Raw genomic sequence first — 19,558 nt, 5'->3', positions numbered from 1 at the left:
ATTCCCCACTTCATATTTCAGTTTCTCCACACACTACGAACACACGTAACCTCAAAATCATGCAACTAGTATCGCCAAAGTTGGAATACGCTGAAAACGTTTAGTTTCACCAACGAGTTGGGCAAATGCGCGGCGCGCATGGGCAGTGGCCGGTAGCGCAGTTGCCGGCAACCTAGTGTCGTGTAAACTAGGCTTCATTCAAGTACCTCTCCCGCTCAGTGGCCGGGTGGGATGGGCTGAGCTGATACTCAGTACTCGTTCCGAAAAGAGTGTCGTGAGGTGGTGGGCACGTCGAATGTCGACTACGTACCCGGCTCGGAAGTTGACCATGTAGAGGTGTCAGATGCATTCCCAGTAAGGAACTGAACAAATGTTAATGTATTGTAGAAGTAATTGTACTTCTAGCCACACACGTCACACTGATTGCCAGACAGTGGATGCAGCTGTAGACGTAGAAGAACTCTGACTGAACAAATATTCTTCCCGCAGCTGATAGCAGAAAATCAATATTCACGTACATGCAGAAGAAAAACTGTAGAAAATTATTATTATCTGTTGACATAATAATATTTATACGGCGCTATGCCTCTAGGCGGGTGATTACCTGAAACCAGTTTCCAGACCGGTGAATATTTACAGCAGAGATATTGGATTTGAATGTCTATTTCACTTTTTCATGGCTGATGCTAGACTCTGACGAATTTATTACAAGACTTTCAATGATTGCATTTGAATATCCCACCAGTCTTATCTGAATTTGTGTGTATTTTGGTGCACACCAAAAGGATGACTCTTCTTATACTAAGTATTATCAGACGTTTCATTTCTTACTTTTAGAGTTCTCTCAGTTTGTTGCTCCTTTCATACGCTGAAATGTTTGTCACAGAGAAGGGTAAAGCGTGTAACATTATGGCTTAACACCCATCTCTAAATGGACAGAGATTAGGCAATGAATAGCCTGCACCATGTTTGAAGTAATCGTCCTTACAAGAATTGTCCTTAACTGGATGCCTGGCTGTACTTTATATCATCGCTTCTGCTAAACAAGATTATAACCGCTGTGGCACCTCCCTCTGGCTCTCGTTGGTTGTCCACTAGAAACTGAAATAATTCTTCTTGCACTGGCTGCCCTCGATCGCTCTTTCGACGCTCTTAATAATATTAGGGTAGCGTTTTGCATCTGCTTACATCAGTACCTGACAAAATCACATTCCTTCTATTTCGTATTTGTTTTCAACTGCAGCATGAGAAACTAAACTGAATTATTAGTCCAGTGTATTCAGTAGCACGCTAGTTCATTACACACTGAGACGACACAGACGCGGATCTAATGCATTCACTGCATAAACAGGCAAATATCTAATGCGCTGGACAATCTCGTTGTAGATTATAGGAGCTTTTAGACGTCTGCACAGATGGAAGGATAGTTCTATATCGATGCAGTAGAAATCATGTACACACATAATTTCAGCACGAAATATCTCTCTCTCTCTTTCTCTGTCTGTATGTGTGTGTGTGTGTGTGTGTGTGTGTGTGTGTGTGTGTGTGTCCCATATTTCTGTGTTAAAGTTTGATTGTTTTTGATTGTTTTCAGGTGAAACGATGAACAAGTTCCTGAACGAGAACTGGAAGGACGCCTTCGAGGCGTATAAACACCTGCCAGAGGAGGCCATGGGCTCGGTGTTCACAGAGTTCTTCAATCGCGTTGCCGACGTCTACCCCCTGGACGTGATGTTCCCTGCCTAACTGTGTGGCCACCCGATTGTGCCCTTGACTACAGTCAGTGTAGTATACGTCGCCCATGCACGTTGCTGCTCACACATTTGATGTAGCTGTGTTATTAGAATACGGGGAGTAGTAGAAGAAACTTTATATTATATCGAGAGTCTCTACACTTCTTGAACATATGTGCCTCACATGTACACGTACCGAAATAAACAAATTTTATTTTGTTAAAATACAGTTGTGAATTCATAAGGTAAATTTTAATTTCTTTTGCCGATAAAAATATATTGCTCATACAAATATTACGTAAAATACGAGGGCTATCAGGGTAGCAACCTACAGTCAGTTGCACAGGAAAGTGTACGCCGTTATTTGTATGAAATAAAAGACACTATAATATGTTTATATGAAAATACATGTTATTACTAACATTACAATTACCTAATAGTTAATCCAATCCCCGACATTATCGATTACTGCTTGGCACCTTACCCCTTCCTCGGGTAAATCATCCACTTTTCCAAGCTCTAAATATCGTTTGACCCACTTCGCAACGAATGTCTTTGACTTTCTAAGACTTTTAGCAGCAGCTCCATATGAAAGCTTTGGTCCCTTTGGATGGTTCACTAGGAACACTGCCTGGTAACGCTTCAGATATTTTGCAGTCATTTTAAACTGCAACCCACAAAACAAAACATTCAACTCAAACAAAGTTTTTCTATACCCTGTGCAAAAGTTCATTGATTACAGATTCGAGACCACTACCAGGGATGTCGCTGCGGACGTTACATTTAAAATTATGGAGTATACTTTCTTCTGGAACTGACTGTGTGTTATGTTACAAAAAATACTAGAATATTTAAAGCAAATTTATTAGGAAGATCTTAAAATTACACTTTTCCATTACTTCCTCACATTATCATGCAATCTCGATTATATCGTGCCCACTTCATTCCTAATTGACGATGACGTTAGGTCAACATGGGAACACTTAGAGGTCGTTTAGCTCCAGAACCTCTTATTCAGTGATGCGAAACACTTGTATCTAGCACCAGTATTGTACCTCATGGTCCTACCTGCCAGAGATCGCCGTGTGTTCTGCTTTACAGAGCGGGTAAGTCTCCAGCCTCCACGTTCTGTCACGTGCCACATGTGCGTGGTTTCGCCATCCTTCACTTTCCATAGTTATTCGCGATAACAGCAGGCAGACTAACCAACAGCTGCACCTTTTCCGAGATGCTCGTTGCCAGACGTCTGTCCGTAACAATGTGCCCTGTGTCCAAATCGCTTGTATCAGTGGATTTTCCTATTTGCGACCCGTATCGATGCTAGAATTATTCCTCTTTCGCTTCTGCTCCGCTTATATACATTCCTCACCGTGTCGCGTGCCTGGAGCTCCACCGATCGGCGTTCAGTCTCACATTGGCAGTGGGGTTTCGGCTCGACAGTGTATTTCCAGTCACCAACGCTGCAATTTATGTTACAATAAATAATATTAACGTGTCCACACGTGTATTCTGGTTTGCTGAGATTTGTGGTGTTGTTGGAAAATATGTTGACTATGGATTAAATGTTTATGCGGGGTGTTCTTTAATTCCAGTCACAGGCTTCTGGAAGTCGTAGAGAGAACTTAGCAGATAAATATTGATAAGGAATCGGTGTTCCAAAATGTACCGTTTTGATATAAAATGCGTCTGAAGATCGGACTACATTTAAATCTCCAGTTTCACGGTACACACTCAAAAGCTGAGAAGAAGTGCCGTTCTCACTCAGTCCTAAAATTGGCGTCACGTACCATTTTCTATACACTACGTGAAATTGGTACGTTCCCAAGAGGGACTGTTGGTTGTGATGATCCACGGACGAGCAGCACTCTTGAATTTGAAGAGGACCTCCTTCGCTGCGTTGAAGATAACCCTACGACGAGTACTCGAAACATTGTCCACGACATTGGATTCTGTAGAATGCATGGGTCAGAGCTCATTGTCTCCCTTGTGTGCGTGTCATGTAGAGGGAGATTTGAAAATGAGCCAATCTTCAATCTTATTTCATATTCAAACGGTATATCCCCGGATGTGGGTTCCTTATCAAAACATTATGTACAAAGTTCCCTCTATAGCCCATAGAAGCCTGTAATAGGAATTGTAAGACACTCTGTATATCCCAGAGGATGCTTAAACAGTTTTGCATGTGCTAAAGCACGGACGGTCGCAATTGCAGCAAAGGTGATTGGAAACCAATCTCGCAGGTAAAGACAAAAATGAATTCCTTTCAAGAAATATTACTAACTTGTGAAACCAGCGTAAGAAAGCATGAAGTGTGGAATGTGTATTTATCTCAAGTTAAAGAGTGCTATGTAACGTAGACAACAGTATTTAATCATTACACTCATTTCACATTCATCGAAACAGTAAGCTTAACTTATGTTTCAGCTTAGCAGTCTAGTACCAAAAGATATTTGGTAACATTATTAACTTACAAACGGCATTTCCATCCCATATCCCTTAAATTATTTAAAAAATTTCCATAAGAAATGTATATGATTAGTTCTATTTCTGTCCGCCACGTTTTTAAATGAAAATGCACTTCGTTTCATTGACATGTACTCGTGCAAGAAGACAATATCTCAAAATACGTAGTAAATTTGTTCATAGTGAAATTTACAACAACGAGCCAGGCAGTGATGTCACTGAGGGCAACACACTACGCTACATCTGACTCATATTTGTATGCATTCGAAGATCTATAAGTACAGTATTACTTCTACTAACACTGTATGCACATCGTGTCTTGCAAACAGGGAAATGTAATTAAGCAACCCTGTATTCTCAATAGATAGATTATATATCATACCACATTAACAATTCACTATTTCGATAGAAAGTGTGTGAGCCACTGTCATGCTGGCTTACAATCAGACCGTTAAATGATTCAGATACACTAAGTCTATTTATATAATTATTGTGTTTATGCGTTCTGTGTAGCAAACGAAATGTAAGTTCTTGAACCATTCTACGTGTCTACTGACGTGCTGACAAGACAGACCACTCAATTATTAGTGTAGTGAAACTAAATAATTGTTTCCTTTCGACCTGTACAACAAATCAAGTGAAGCTGTTTGCCAGTTCATGAATGAAACGTAGTCGGTATCCAGTGTCCGTGCTGTATTGGTGTATTTGCGTTAGTACATGTATATAATACTTTTACTACTAGGACGTAATGCAGGCCACCTTTCCATAAGGATTTATTGACAATTATTCTGATATACGTCCTCATTGTAGTCAGAGAAGTCGAACATGCATTTCGCAGCGGTGGCAGTCAGTGACACTGTTCAGTTAATCCCATCATTCAAAATGTCACTCATTTAACGTATGAACAGAGGTTACTGTGCGCTCATGATCCGCTTATCAATTATTTTATTTAGCAATATGTGCACATATCTCATAACGCAACATACCACCGCGGTTTACTACTCTGATATATAATCTGCACTGAAAAGACTTCCAAGTAGTGCTAAGAAGGAACATACTCGATGCTGGTGTTCAAGTGTGTGTGAATTCCTATGGGATCAAACTGATGAGGTCATCGTTCCCTAGACTCACACACTAGTTAACCTAACATATGCTAAGAACAACACACACACCCATGCCCGAGGGTGGAGTCGAACCTCTGGCGCGAGGGGCCGCGCAATCCGTGACATGGCGTCTCGAACCGCGCGATGGCGCCTCGAACCGCGCGGCCAACTCGCAAGGCTCCCATGCTGGTCGAGAAAGTGTGAATCATTATTGGAAGAATACCAGAAGACCGAGAACTACGCGGCTGTGGAAGAATTGATTCAAATAATGAATTAATAATGCAGGAGCAGCTGGATTGAAATGATGAAGAGCATCGAATTTACTCATTCTAACTGCAAGAACTGGAATCTGCTACGAAGATTAATTGGAGCTACAACCCTACACCAACACAGTACGAGAATGACACACACTCGGATAGCTTTACACATGAAACTGACCTCAAAAATCTGTTTAAGAATTTCTGAACAGAAAGAAATTTCTAAATAATAATAATGAGAACATAGAATAAGCAAGTGAACACGGAAGGAACGGAAGACGCCGAGATCCAAGTGACCACTGAAGCATTGGCGTAGGTCAAAGGAAGCAAAGCAGCAGGAGTAGATGGAATCCTGAAAAATCTAGGATCATTAGGAAGGAAATGGCTAGCAAAATTTTTCTGAGTGCGCCAAGTGGAACGAAGTACCTGTTACATGGAAAGAAGCTTAGGTAGTCGCCGTCCTGATACCAAGGAAAACAGGAGACATTTCAGACTAATCTTCCACTTATGCGTTGTTTACACATTATTTGACAGAATTTTGGTGGTCGACTCACTTCGTATACAGAGTCTTACGTACCGATGGAGCAAGGGGGTCTTAGGCCTAAAGGAAGCATCTGTGATCAATACTTTGCCCTCACAACGTTTACCGCGAAGGGCCACCAGGATAAGGAAAAAAAAAACGGGCGTTGTCCTGATGACAATAACATCAGTAAACGATATAGTGGAGGCATGGCCTACTTTATAAGCTCATAGAAAAGCTCGATGCAATCATATTTATAAACTGATGGACATTTTAAATGGAGAAAAAATTAGAGAAACATGTAACGGCATGAGTAGCAGATACACGGCGCTCAACAATGGACTCCCGCAAGGATCGGTAATGGCCTTCTTATTGTGGATGCTCCAGATAAAACGTCCCTCAAGTGTATATACGCGGACGATGTAGAAACAACTTATCACAGTAAGTCTTTCGAAAAAATAGACCAGAAATTAAACATCCTGCACCTATATTACACCACATGGCATCTGCAACCAAGTCCAGACAAGATAGTCAGTTGAAAGAGACATCTTAATAATAGAGAAGCATGAATAACCAGATCACTAAATCTGAAGATAACCCCCGGTATCTTGGAGTAATGCGTGAGGAGTCTGAAGTCTCTAAGGTACATAGCCCATATAGATGAAACAAAACAAAGACTGACATCTAGAATTACCATCCTTTCCAGACTCACTGGAACAACCTGCAGATGTGATGCAAATGTATTGTGAACTTCAGTCTTGACAGTGGCCAAGTATTGTGCATGTGTATAGACCGGAAGTGCACACGTATAAAAAATCAACTCACCTCAGAGAAATAATGAGAATAATATCTGGAACGCTTCCACCTATAGTAATTTACTGTCTACTCGTACTAATTAATATAGCATCACCTGAAATCAGAAAAAGTTACTATTGAAAGAATATAGCAAAAAACCGTCGAAACCAAATCTTCGAAGAAGAAGGGAGATGATGCCAACATTGGGACTCTCGAACGACCCTCAGTGCAGAGTGTGGACTTAGCCAATCGATACACCACCAGGTCGAGAGCACTATGCATGGTTAAGTGGTGAACTTAGGGACGTACATAAACTCACGGACAATTGCACTGGCTGGCTTTGGAGAAAAGTCTTACTGTCTAAAGTTTTGTATTATGTAACGGCGTAATTTCCCTTTTTAATATTCGCCTTCTACATGCCGAAGGAATAAACGAAATAAAACTTGTACATAATTGTTCACGTATTATCAATAGCAGTTATTTCAGAATTCAAGGACGGTGTTCTCATTACTGTTTGTATGTTTACACACACAATAACCAGGATGGAAAAAAAAGAAAAGAAAAAAGACGCCAGTAAACCGGAAACTGAAACGTTTCCTGCGACCGGCTTGTAGGATGGACAATGATCACACCAGAAATAAGTAAGTTGAAGAGCAGGGATGGGCGCAACGGTTAAGAAATATCGGGTTTCCGTAACATTACAAGGACATGAAGATCGAAGGAAACATTCAAGCACCGAACAAAGCTATCACAAAACTATGTTCTATTTGCAGTGGAAGTAGAGAAAATGTTTAAAGATGAGGGAAATGAGACTTCACCGAGGTGATAAATATGGGTCGGGAAACTATCGCATAGGAGTAGAAACAAGAGAGCAATTTGAAATAAGAACCGGATGGAAATGTTTCAGAAATAAACAACGGTTACTTCTCAGACTTTCCTCTGCAGCTTCGCTTTCATTTTTTATTTCACAACTTTAAGCCATGTGTCTTTCTCCGTCCTATGAATACTAAATTTACTTTATAAACCACTGTTACTTTTTTCAGCTACTTTGGCACGCTCATGTAGAACAGCTTTCATCTCTGCTTTGGTCAGAGAGAGACCAAAGCAGAGATGAGAACTGTTCTACATGAGTGTGCCATAGTAGCTGAAAAAAGTAACGGCGATGAAAGCTGTTCTACATGAGTGTGCCATATAGCTGAAAAAAAAAACGGCGGTTTATAAAATAAACTGAATATTCATAGGAGGAAGAAAGAGACACAAGGCATAAAGTTGTGAAATAAAAAATGAAACCGAAGTTGCAGAGGAAAATCTGAGATGTAATCGTGTGCTGAGCAGACAATGATGTTTTCGAGCCTCGCTGTGAGAAGACGCCATCCAGTGGGTTAAACTTGAAGAAATGAGGATCTCCATAGGTAATAGATTTCGAAATGTGACTTCGAAAAATATGTCAGATGGATCACAGAAAAACTGGACAGCACTGGCTGTCTCCTGAGAATGAAAAGTCAGATTTCAGAGTACGTTTTTTTAAACATATATTCTTAAAGAAATCCTGTTTCAGAGACATTCGGTCGGATGTAATAGATAATCCATTCGACGTCCTGACAGCAGAGTTAGCACCGCCGGTAGGAAGGCGCATTGCCTGTTATTGCTGGTAAGCTACGGTACTAATTTGTCTAGGATTAGGTCATCCTCGAGAAACCTGTCAGAACTTGTTCAGACCTTGATAATAGGAAGTCCGTGGGGTAAGTGAAAAGCTCCACGAAGTGAATAGTATGAGCTGAGTTCCCCACTCCTCGATTTCCTCCGCCATTCTCTTCCATACGCCCTACATGAAGGGTGGATGGCAATGTTCCGATATCAGTCTTGCAACTTGTGACGCCTTGATACATGTTTTATCGATATATTTCGTACAGTTTTCAAGACGCTCATGTGCACATAACTAGGTTTCATATATCTTCTAGAAACTGTTAGTGGATTAATTATCACGTTTGTAGGTGGAAATATTATGCTGAAACCGATAATCTTAATATTCGTACTAATTAGATGAACTTAACACAATAAATCATTACACAAATATTTTTAATGTTGTGTGCTTTCATTTGACAACATATCGATTCTTAAATAATATAATTTTTTGTAGAATTCTTGCAGTACCAAGGCAACATTTTATTTCTAAAATACCTACTGCAGATCTTCACTAGCTTTATAAACTGTGCCATACACTAGCTCAATGTAATAGCCCAGCGAGTATTGCTGAAAGATTTTATGAACAGGTAAACGCTTCTTCAAAATATTCCATCGGTAAGTAGACTACAAAATAAACTAAAAACATATTGAACTGTAATGAAAATGTTCACAGCAGAACATAGTTCATGTAAATTTTAACGAGTGAGCCTCATATGGGACAAAAAATCACAGCAATAAAAATTATTTCTTGGCAACTAATTTTTTTACGATAAATGCTACTACGGGAAAAATATTTTTCATGACTCAAGACCTAACATTTTGTTTCAAGTACAGGAGTTCAAAAAAAAATAGCTGTCGCCCTCAGTGTTAACAAAAAGAAGGGTGGTGGTCGGGGGAGGGGGGGTGGAGACAGGGGAGTCACGTGCGACCGACAATACATTACCTAAACGGAGTATTTAATCTTTTATTAGTATATATGGCGACCTATCATAACGTTGCGGCAGGGCACAGAGAATAACAAAGAGTTCGGATTGGTTAAAATTCTGTAATTGGTCACTTCCTGATCCATTATAATTGAAAGCACATCTTGGTTTCTTAATGGTATAAAATCATTCAGGATTTCAAAGCCATCTTCGCAGATTTCCTACTGGTTATTTCTTGGAATAGGCTACCGTCGACAGTCTGGCGTTACGTTATGGCAACACTCACGCTCAGGATTGGCAAAGGTGTGAAGGGAAACATTATTGGGAATGTCGGTACTGTCAGTCGTGTGCAGGGAATTACTTTAGACAACGCGGACCTCACGCTAGCTGAGCTACAGTGTTTCGTCTTGCTGCAGCACCTATTTCGGTGAGATAACTACATGGTCTTAGCTTAAATTACGCTTTCCAAGCGTTTCACTCCAAGTTTTCTGAAGGACGTGTTGATTTTTAGTCATATTCAGGAAGCGTAAATTCTAGCATGTTTGTTTAAATTGTAATGGAACATAGAATTGCTTTCTCTTAGGTTCGGAGACATGGGGCCAAGTGGACGCCGAATCCAGTGAGACCACGTGACAATCAGTCTCTCTCTCTAGCTCAGATATTAATAAAATTTAACATTCAACAAGCAAATTTGGTACTTTTGGGAAACGACACATAATAAATCCGATTAAAGAGAGATGAGTTAGTATTCGACATTTTCCAAAAATTATTAAGTGTTTTTCTGAAAATGAGCTCTCCCTAAATCTTTAAAAGCACACTACATTAAGTCCTGTACAACAAATGGAGTCATACCAACAAATGATGTAGCACATGAGCAGGAGTCAGTAAGTAGGTAAGAATGCTCCAAATTTTTGGGTGTACATATTGATAAAAACTTGAACAAGCGCATTACTGAGATTCTCAAACAATTGATTTCAGCTACTTTTTCTCTTCGTATAATTGCTAATCCTCGAAACAAACATATTAACCTCTTGACACATTTTGCATATTTCCACTCAATAATGTCGTACGGAAAAATTTTCTGGGGTTACTCATCACTTAGAAAGATAGTACTGATTGCACAATAGCGGTTTTCACCCACGGATGTCATGTAGGTGCCTCTTCAAAGAGCTAGGCATTTTAACTGTATATGACAGTACATATTCTCGTTAATGAAATTCGTCAAAAATAATCCACCACAATTTGAGAAGGACAATGATGTATATACCCGCTAGAGGAAAAAATGACCTGTATTACTCACTGTTAAAGCTGTCAGTGGCTCAAAGAAAAGTTCAATATGCAGCAATAAAAATTTTTGATCGTATGTCCAATATCATAAAATGTCTGACAGGTTGATAATCAAGTTTTAAATCAAACTTTATATTTTATATCATTTCTCCTTGACAGCTCTTTCTATTCCGTTAACGAATTTCTACTTAAAACGTGGTAGCCAGCGGAAACAAAGGGCGTTTTAAGTGAAATTGCATAAGTAGGAATAAAATGATAAGGCGTTTATTAATGTTAACAGTAACCATGTATACATATCATGTAAACTGACACGTTCCACATCATTTCGATAAAAGAATGGTTCAGATGATCTGTGGAACATGTAACAAACTAAGAAAATTGGCGTGTTCAAGATTTTTTGTCTAGTAAAATTAGTTATTGATGGGTTAGTTATTGATGGGCAATCAGTCTTTGAATATTATCTCACCTTTACAAAAGTATTAGCATTCGTGTGTTCATTATATTAAAATTTCGTTTTGTGCACAAGGAGTACTGGATTTCTCATGACTATGTGTCCCTTTTAACTGCTGTTTTCCGGCGAGAAATGCACACGTTTTGTACCGCCAATACTTAGAATTGGTCTCACATACAATTTTAAAATACGCGGTAAGTACTAGCGTTACAGTTTGTCGCTGAAAGCTGTTCGGCCGGCAGCAACCGTTTGAGATCAGTCATCGTAATTTAGTCGATAATTATGATGGCTTCAAGGTTCATTATCTTAGATGCTTAGGTTACGGCCAAAAATTGGCAAAAACACTCGCCTTGCACGAACCTTCGTCTATAACAATGAGCTCATTATACGAAGGATCGTTCAACTTTGCACATTTCGATATTAATGTTAATTAACTTGTTTCCTTCAGACAAATTGCATTGAAATCTACGATTCGCTTGCGAAACTTTGACTGTTTATCGCTGAGTTACTCCAGTCACTTTGCGTTATGGCTGTGTATGCCTGAAAAATGACCATAAATGGTTAAAGGTTGTCTCAAAATTTCTGTTGGATATTTAACCAAAATTATATAGACAGCGCTTGGATTCCAACCAACCTGCCGCTTGTAGTAATAAAGAAATACACCCCAATAAAATTCCTATTTTCTTAAAAACAAGGAACTAAGTATGGTAACAAGTAAACAAAAGATCTTATTAGCATCAACTATGGTTCAGCTGTTGAAGAGATTGTTGTAGCTGAAAGTATTTCTACTTTGAGTAAGAGCATATTTACAAGATTTTTCGCTTTTTGAAGAACGCAAGGCAAAGAAACTAACATAGCCTCACCTTGTTCTTCAGTTCTGTTTCTTTCGTGTGCTTCGTCGTTCCGATTACGTGTTCCGGATGGAATTTTTTTTCTTATGACACATTTTCCTCTATTAATTTGTCGTTATGAAGACCATAAAAACAAAATAGTTTCCCAAATGTTCTGGACAAGCGGACACAAAACGATGTTGTAGCATGGAAGAAGACTCCTGTAGGAGGCCAACTGGACACTGCGGCCTGGAGTCAAATGTTACTGCCACATTGTTTTGATGTCATTGTCGGCTACGTGGTAAGGAAGGAGAGGTGGATGGTTGGTTCAAAAAATGGTTCAAATGGCTCTGACCACTATGGGACTTAACATCTGTGGTCATCAGTCCCCTAGAACTTAGAACTACTTAAACCTAACTAACCTAAGGACATCACACACATCCATGCCCGAGGCAGGATTCGAACCTGCGACCGTAGCGGTCACGCGGTTCCAGACTGCAGCGCCTCGAACCGCACGGCCACACTGGCCGGCCAATGGATGGTTGCACAGCTGATCAGAACACGTCACACAGTGAGAATACAGGTGCAGTATTACTTCCAAATGTCAGCACGGCTTGTAAAAGAATTACTTTACCATACACAAGTTATTCTATCACGATCTCCGAGAAAACGTTATTTCATATGTAACAGGTTATATGTTTGATCGGATATATGCATAAACTGTAACTCCACTGAGAACATTTGACTTTTCGTACTTCGTGTAAATTTACGTTATGCGATAGAGCGCGTCCAGCGATGTCATAGCATTGATTTTGGAAAGTTATCGTTACGCTCTTTTGACAATGAAGGGGGGTTATTCCTTGGAGTGAAAATGTGGATATGAAGGAGATTATTCGCGGGACTACTTTTGAGCTTCGTACGAGACATACTACAAAGTAAACGTGTGAACGATATTGATATCTGTAATGCATTATGTTGTCGAACGGTATTGTACAAAAAGTTGTAATCTGACGAAATATGTTCGTGTTTACGATAACAATTGTGAACTATTAAATATGTATACATCCAAGGTACGTCTGACGAATTTTTCTTATGCTCCCTTGACCCCATATTTCATTCGTAACCAATTTTGTCAACATAAATTGTGATCTGAGGAGGTTGCCTGGTTAGTCGGATTCTGCTCCAAGGTCCCCGCTGTTTTGCGGGATTTCCTCATTAAGGTAACTGCATTTTACATCTACATCTACATTTATACTCCGCAAGCCACCCAACGGCGTGTGGCGGAGGGCACTTTACGTGCCACTGTCAGTACCCCCCTTTTCTGTTCCAGTCGCGTATGGTTCGCGGGAAGAACGACTGTCTGAAAGCCTCCGTGCGCGCTCGAATCTCTCTAATTTTACATTCGTGATCTCCTCGGGAGGTACAAGTAGGGGGAAGCAATATATTCGATACCTCATCCAGAAACGCACCCTCTCGAAACCTGGCGAGAAAACTACACCGCGATGTAGAGCGCCTCTCTTGCAGTCTGCCACTTGAGTTTGCTAAACATCTCCGTAACGCCATCACGGTTACCAAATAACCCTGTGATGAAACGCGCCGCTCTTCTTTGGATCTTCTCCGTCAACCCGATCCGGTACGGATCCCACACTGATGAGCAATACTCAAGTATAGGTCGAACGAGGGTTTTGTAAGCCACCTCCTTCGTTGATGGACTACATTTTCTAAGGTCTCTCCCAATGAATCTCAACCTGATAACCGCCTTACTAACAATTAATTTTATATGATCATTCCACTTCAAATCGTTCCGCACGCATACTCCCAGATATTTTACAGAAGTAACTGCTACCAGTGTTTGTTCCGCTATCATGTAATCATACAATAAAGGATCCTTCTTTCTATGTATTCGCAATACATTACATTTGTCAATGTTAAGGGTCAGTTGCCACTCCCTGCACCAAGTGCCTATCCGCTGGAGATCTTCCTGCATTTCGCCACAATTTTCTAATGCTGCAACTTCTCTGTATACTACAGCATCATCCGCGAAAAGCTACATCGAACGTCCGATGCTATCTACTAGGTCATTTATATATATATTGTGAAAAGCAATGGTCCCATAACACTCCCCTGTGGCACGCCAGAGGTTACTTTAACGTCTGTAGACGTTTCTCCATTGATAACAACATGCTGTGTTGTGTTTGCTAGAACTTCTTCAATCCAGCCACACAGCTGGTCTGATATTCCGTAGGCTCTTACTTTGTTTATCAGGCGACAGTGCGGAACTGTATGTTACAACAGGTTTAAAACCCTTTAACCCTACAAGCTGTGCTTAGTACTGACACAGATGTCCGGATCCCCTGTTTTTTTTTTTTATCAAGACGCAGCAATCAAATCCAAAGATAAGCGCTTCGCTAACGATCTTAGCGCAATTTTAATGCGTTGTAGATATGCAGTACTGACGAATGCCGAATTCTCAAGGTAACAATATTCATTTAAGTCTGGAATGAACAGAAAGAAATTCATTGAGCCTTCCTGTTACAGAAGTGATAGAATTTCTTGTCTCCCACTTATGAAAAGACATAATTTTCTCTTACCAAAGTGATTTAAGAATCGTTAAATAAACATTGTTTGTTTGATTAAGAACATTATATTGGACAGAGTGTAACGTTTTTCGCAAGTTGTAGGAAAAAACAATAAAATCATTAACTGAGGTCAAAGCATTTTCAAAAATACAAGTTCCACCAGATTCAGAATCAGCAAATCTACGTCTGATCATTTGAAGTTATTCACAGGTACAATAAGGTTTTGTACCTATGGAACTGTAATTGCTAAATAGCATGCACAGATACAGCAAAATGTGCAATATATTGTAAAATGTCACGTGCTGAAGTGGTATTGTATTTGATTGTGATATAGGAGAAAGTAGGAGAAAGGATTTATACTAACTAGGACTATATTTGATACCGACGTTAGTAGCGGTTGTTAACCACACAGTCGCAAATATCTCGCAAACAAATCATTGGCACTTCCGTATTTACTCCCATATTTGCCTCTGTCATCAGATACCTTCACCCGAGAAACGTCTCGGCAACAATTGTGATACACCATGCACACAAATTTTGCGCTTATTTTGGCGCCCCAAGACACATGGACCTAAAGCCCGTCCTCGGCGCAGACATCCCGCACTGACATCCTCATTAAAATTTTCATTCCTCATAACATGCGTTCATGAGAAGACAGTTTCCTGTTTTCATATGTTTTATTTATCGTATACTTTTTTCTACATTCTAGCACTGTCTTATTACATTAAACACATACTGTTTATATTAATTTTATATTTTTCGTTTTTCTCTGGTCCATAAAGTACTTCTCGTTAATGTACTCGTAATTGGCGTTCTAGAGCACTTCGATGCACCCCTTGTTTTTTAAATTACTATGAAAATGTACTTTGGGCAAAACTATTTTTATGTTATACGCCAAAGACAGCTGTACAATCACATCGTGTGTTGCAGAAAGTAGTAGTGTCAACGCGAGAAGGCGATATGGGCCGTCCAATGTTAATCAGGGGCAGAACACAATGCGCGCTTGTGTCGTACGACGCATTAAGAAACATAAACAGTCTTACAAATTTCAGACTCTTATACTGCGACACCATAGTGACGTGAAAAATTAAATAATACCTTAACACGATACTGAACACACTATAGGTTACCAGGATCATCTATTTATATTGCAATGGAAAAAATCGTAGTAGGTAGTTTTATTTTACGGTCTTCTGTCTATTGCAATTTTAACTAGGAAATAACAAACTTAAACTGTCCTAAACGACGTTGACTATTGTGTCAATTTATGTACCAAATTCGACGAACCGACATTGCCTGTTTCTAGGTCTCAACAAAGTTTGAAAGTCTTCGTCATTGTTTCAGCTGACTGCAACGATCACTTAATGTCGTGTTCTTCTGTAGCATAAAACTTAAAGTTGCGTCTATTAAAGCATGCAAGATTCACCACATGGTTTTTGACGTAATATATTATTCTTACTCTGTTATTGTTACTGTTGTTGTTGCGGTCACAGGTATAAAGGCTGGCTTGATGCAGCTCTCCACACTAGCTTTTCTTGTGTAACACTTTTCATGTCTGCATATTTTCTGTATTCCACACGCACTTTGTCCATCAAACTTCCCTCTATTTCCAAATTAACAACCACCTGATGCCTGAGGACACAGTTCATCTATGTACACCATCTTCTAATAAAGTTTTGTAGTAAAGGTCGTTTCTCTCCTGCTCATTCAGCGCCTTTTAAAATGTTCAAATATATGTGAATTCCTAGCGCATGAAACTGCTAGGGTCATCTGTCCCTAGACTTACACGCTACTTAAACTAACTTATGCTAAGAACAACACACACACCCATGCCCTAGGGAGGATTCGAACCCCCGGCGGGAGGGGCCGCGCAGTCCGTGACATGGCGCCTCAAACCACGCGGCCACTCCGCGGGGCAGTTCCTTTTCATTAGCTACCACTTCTACCTACATAATCTTCAGCATTCTTCTGTATCACCACTGTTCAAAACTTCTTACTATTATTCATGTCACACTTCCATATAAGGCTACGCTCCACACAAATCTCTTCAGAAAATATTTAATTTGTATTCTATATTACGTCTCTTCTCGAAAAACGAATTTCTTGTTGATGGTCATCATTTTATGTCTTCTTGTAAACTCGGCTATTACTTTCAGCATCTCATTTCCCAATCTACTTTCTTCAGCATCACCTGCCTTAATTCTACCACACTTACTCTTATCATACTCTCTTCGTTTTAATTTATTTCTTATCGTTTTTTTAACATATTGTTAATCACTACAAAGTACAAAACTTTCAACTCTTACTCCTACTCTAAAATATCACAATATTAGTGAAGGCAAGTCCACGCTGCAAGAACATGTGGTAGAATTACTTTCTTCTGTGATATTTTTTCATACAATACGTCGAGCACCACTATATCAGCAAACCCTTGTCACGTGTTTCTATCTTTTCTGGTTCTAACAACCATCTAACAACCTTGACACAGAACCGACGTTCCCAGAAACATACAGATGAAACCAGACAAATCAGTTCATATTTACACTCGGTCAACATAGGCCATAAATACCCTCTATTACCATTTTTCTTCACTTAATTTTGACTTTTTCTTTATGGTGGGAATATCTTGTCGAAGGGGAAGTCCTTGAAGTCGTTGTTGAAGATCTCTGTGAAGGCCGTGCTGACCAGATCGTTGACGAGCGGCTTCACCGCTCCCAGGCCGACGCGCCACATGGTGTTGATCATGCGGTCCAGCATGCGCTCTGCAACGAGAAACACTTTCACAATTGCTGTCCCTTCTGTTAGTGACTATAGCAGGGACAATGACTTAAAGTAATGTACACATTAATTTCTTGAGGTTACTCCAGGACTGGGAAGGAGAACTGATATTTCGTTACAGGTTGTGCATTTATGGAGTAAAATGGAAACTTCCATCTACAGCTTTTTGTGTAAGGTGGCTGCCCCGCTTTACAATTTTCACGATGACCAGTGCAAGCTACAGAAGAGAATTCGAGAACACCCTGTGACAATTCAATGGCGTCTAGTGTGTACAGTTTATACACTGTTGTGCGCGACATCGTGAATACCGCGACTTATGTTGAACAGTGAATAGCAGTTGTGAGCAGTGAAGTTAGTTTGATGACAGGAGTGCCGTTATAGAACTTCGTCAGGATTTTTGTAAATCAGGATTTGAATATGAACTTCAGTGGAACTGACAAACTGCCTATTGGTCTTAACAATTTTGTATTCAGTGGAACTGATCATTTGTGTTTTATGGTGAACCTGATTATATCAAATCGATATTCCCTTGTTTGAAATCACTGTCACGGTTCATTGCAAATAACTCTGTGCTCTGAGCATCCGCAGATGTGGTAACGCATCTTGCAAGAAGAACACCGGTTGTGCTGCATGACAATCTTTATTGCTACATGAACGCATTCGTGGCCTATAACCATATCATCAGATGTATATCCAAACCGAAGAAAGCTGAATGACTGTTCATATGGTCCAGTGGAGTCACGTCGTAGTATTATAATCACAAAACCATAATAATGACGATCACTAAACATAATCACAGTACTTTACGTCATTAGGAACCTCAGTGCATTAAAGAAGAGAAATCCAACATTCACTTCTAAATGGTATTAACTACCAAATGCAGTTATAAAAGGAGGGAAATGATGCAAACATCATACTCCATAAAAACGAGAAACAACGTACAGCCAACAATAATTAAAAAATGGGATAGATGGAGCGTGGATAATAGCCGGTGCCAAACCAACAGCCTGAATACTCCACACTGAGAGCCCAGTGCAGCATTGGCACACAGAGCAAAGCGCATGCGTCTCTGAGAGCGTCACCGCGAGGTGGAACGAGCAGTAAATTAACCACATCCCGGTTACCTATACACAGACTGGAGGGGTTGTGGTCTCCTACAACCAAGCGTTACTCGTTAACAACCACAGCATTAGACATTACAAATGGTTCAAATGGCTCTGAGCACTATGGGACTAAACAGCTGAGTTCATCAGTCTCTTAGAACTTAGAACTACTTAAACCTAACTAACCTAAGGACATCACACACATCCATGCCCGAGGCAGGATTCGAACCTGCGACCGTAGTGGTAGCGCGGTTCCACACTGGAGCGCCTAGAACCGCTAGGCCACAACGGTCGGTTTAAACATTGAGGCCTGACATGGTCAGGGGGAAGACGGCGGTCTTAATGTGGTTTATTATAACTTTTATAACTAAGTACATTTGGTCAGTAATGACGTGTTAACGGTGAAGGTTGGATTTCTCTTTTTTCACATATCTATTTTTTTAATGACTTATAGAGTTGAAGGATTATTGATTGTCATTGTTAGTGTTTTACGATTGTAATGTTATGACGTGGGTTCGCTGAACCATATAGATAACCATTAAGAATTTTTCAGTTTAGATGTATTCCTGAGACTCCGGCTATGGACGACGAAGCTGGTCGTGTCCCAGTATAGGTTGTCATACAGCTTTCCGCTGTCTACATTCTCTTCAAGACGCCGAGATTCACGTTTAGTGGAATAAACTCTTGTACATAATGTGAACGACAATCAAACAATTTTAAATCAGATATGGTAAAATAATGTATAATAAAATTGTGTGAAAATTCAAATCCGCAATAGCTGTTTTTTATGTTTTCACTGTATGACGATCGGTTTCATACCCTGGAGGCATATCTTCAGGTCATATAGAATAAAACTACTTAATTGAAAACACCAATAGTCAACGTAACCTACCGAGAAAAGTAGAAAGTAAAGCGATGTACTGGCAAAACTGAGACTTCATGTGCCATGTTTTGTGCTCATAGGTTTTATCCTGTCTTTCTTAGACTGTCATGTTCTGTCCTGGCTCTTCTTTCCACTGTGTTTTGGATATGTGTTAGTGATCATCTAGA

The 19,558-nt window shown here is 39.9% G+C and overlaps 2 protein-coding genes across 2 annotated transcripts in view; one reads left to right on the top strand and one right to left on the bottom strand.

Annotated features, from left to right (window-relative positions):
• The window catches only part of LOC124776649 (protein takeout-like), a 118,870-nt gene extending 116,740 nt beyond the window's left edge, over positions 1-2,130 (top strand). Inside the window, exon 7 of the mRNA XM_047251736.1 lies at positions 1,595-2,130. Coding sequence (XP_047107692.1) covers positions 1,595-1,746 — 152 coding nt within the window. The 3' untranslated portion in view covers positions 1,747-2,130. The remainder of the gene's footprint in view (positions 1-1,594) is intronic.
• Positions 2,131-17,237: 15,107 nt separating this feature from the next.
• LOC124775808 overlaps positions 17,238-19,558 on the bottom strand; it is a 155,108-nt gene continuing 152,787 nt past the window's right edge. The window contains exon 7 of the mRNA XM_047250639.1: positions 17,238-17,389. Coding sequence (XP_047106595.1) covers positions 17,238-17,389 — 152 coding nt within the window. The remainder of the gene's footprint in view (positions 17,390-19,558) is intronic.

The sequence above is a fragment of the Schistocerca piceifrons genome, chromosome 2 (assembly GCF_021461385.2).
Source record: "Schistocerca piceifrons isolate TAMUIC-IGC-003096 chromosome 2, iqSchPice1.1, whole genome shotgun sequence".
Lineage (NCBI taxonomy): Eukaryota > Metazoa > Arthropoda > Insecta > Orthoptera > Acrididae > Schistocerca > Schistocerca piceifrons.
The sequence above is the reverse complement of the archived record's forward strand: the minus strand, read 5'-3'. Positions and strand labels throughout refer to the sequence as shown.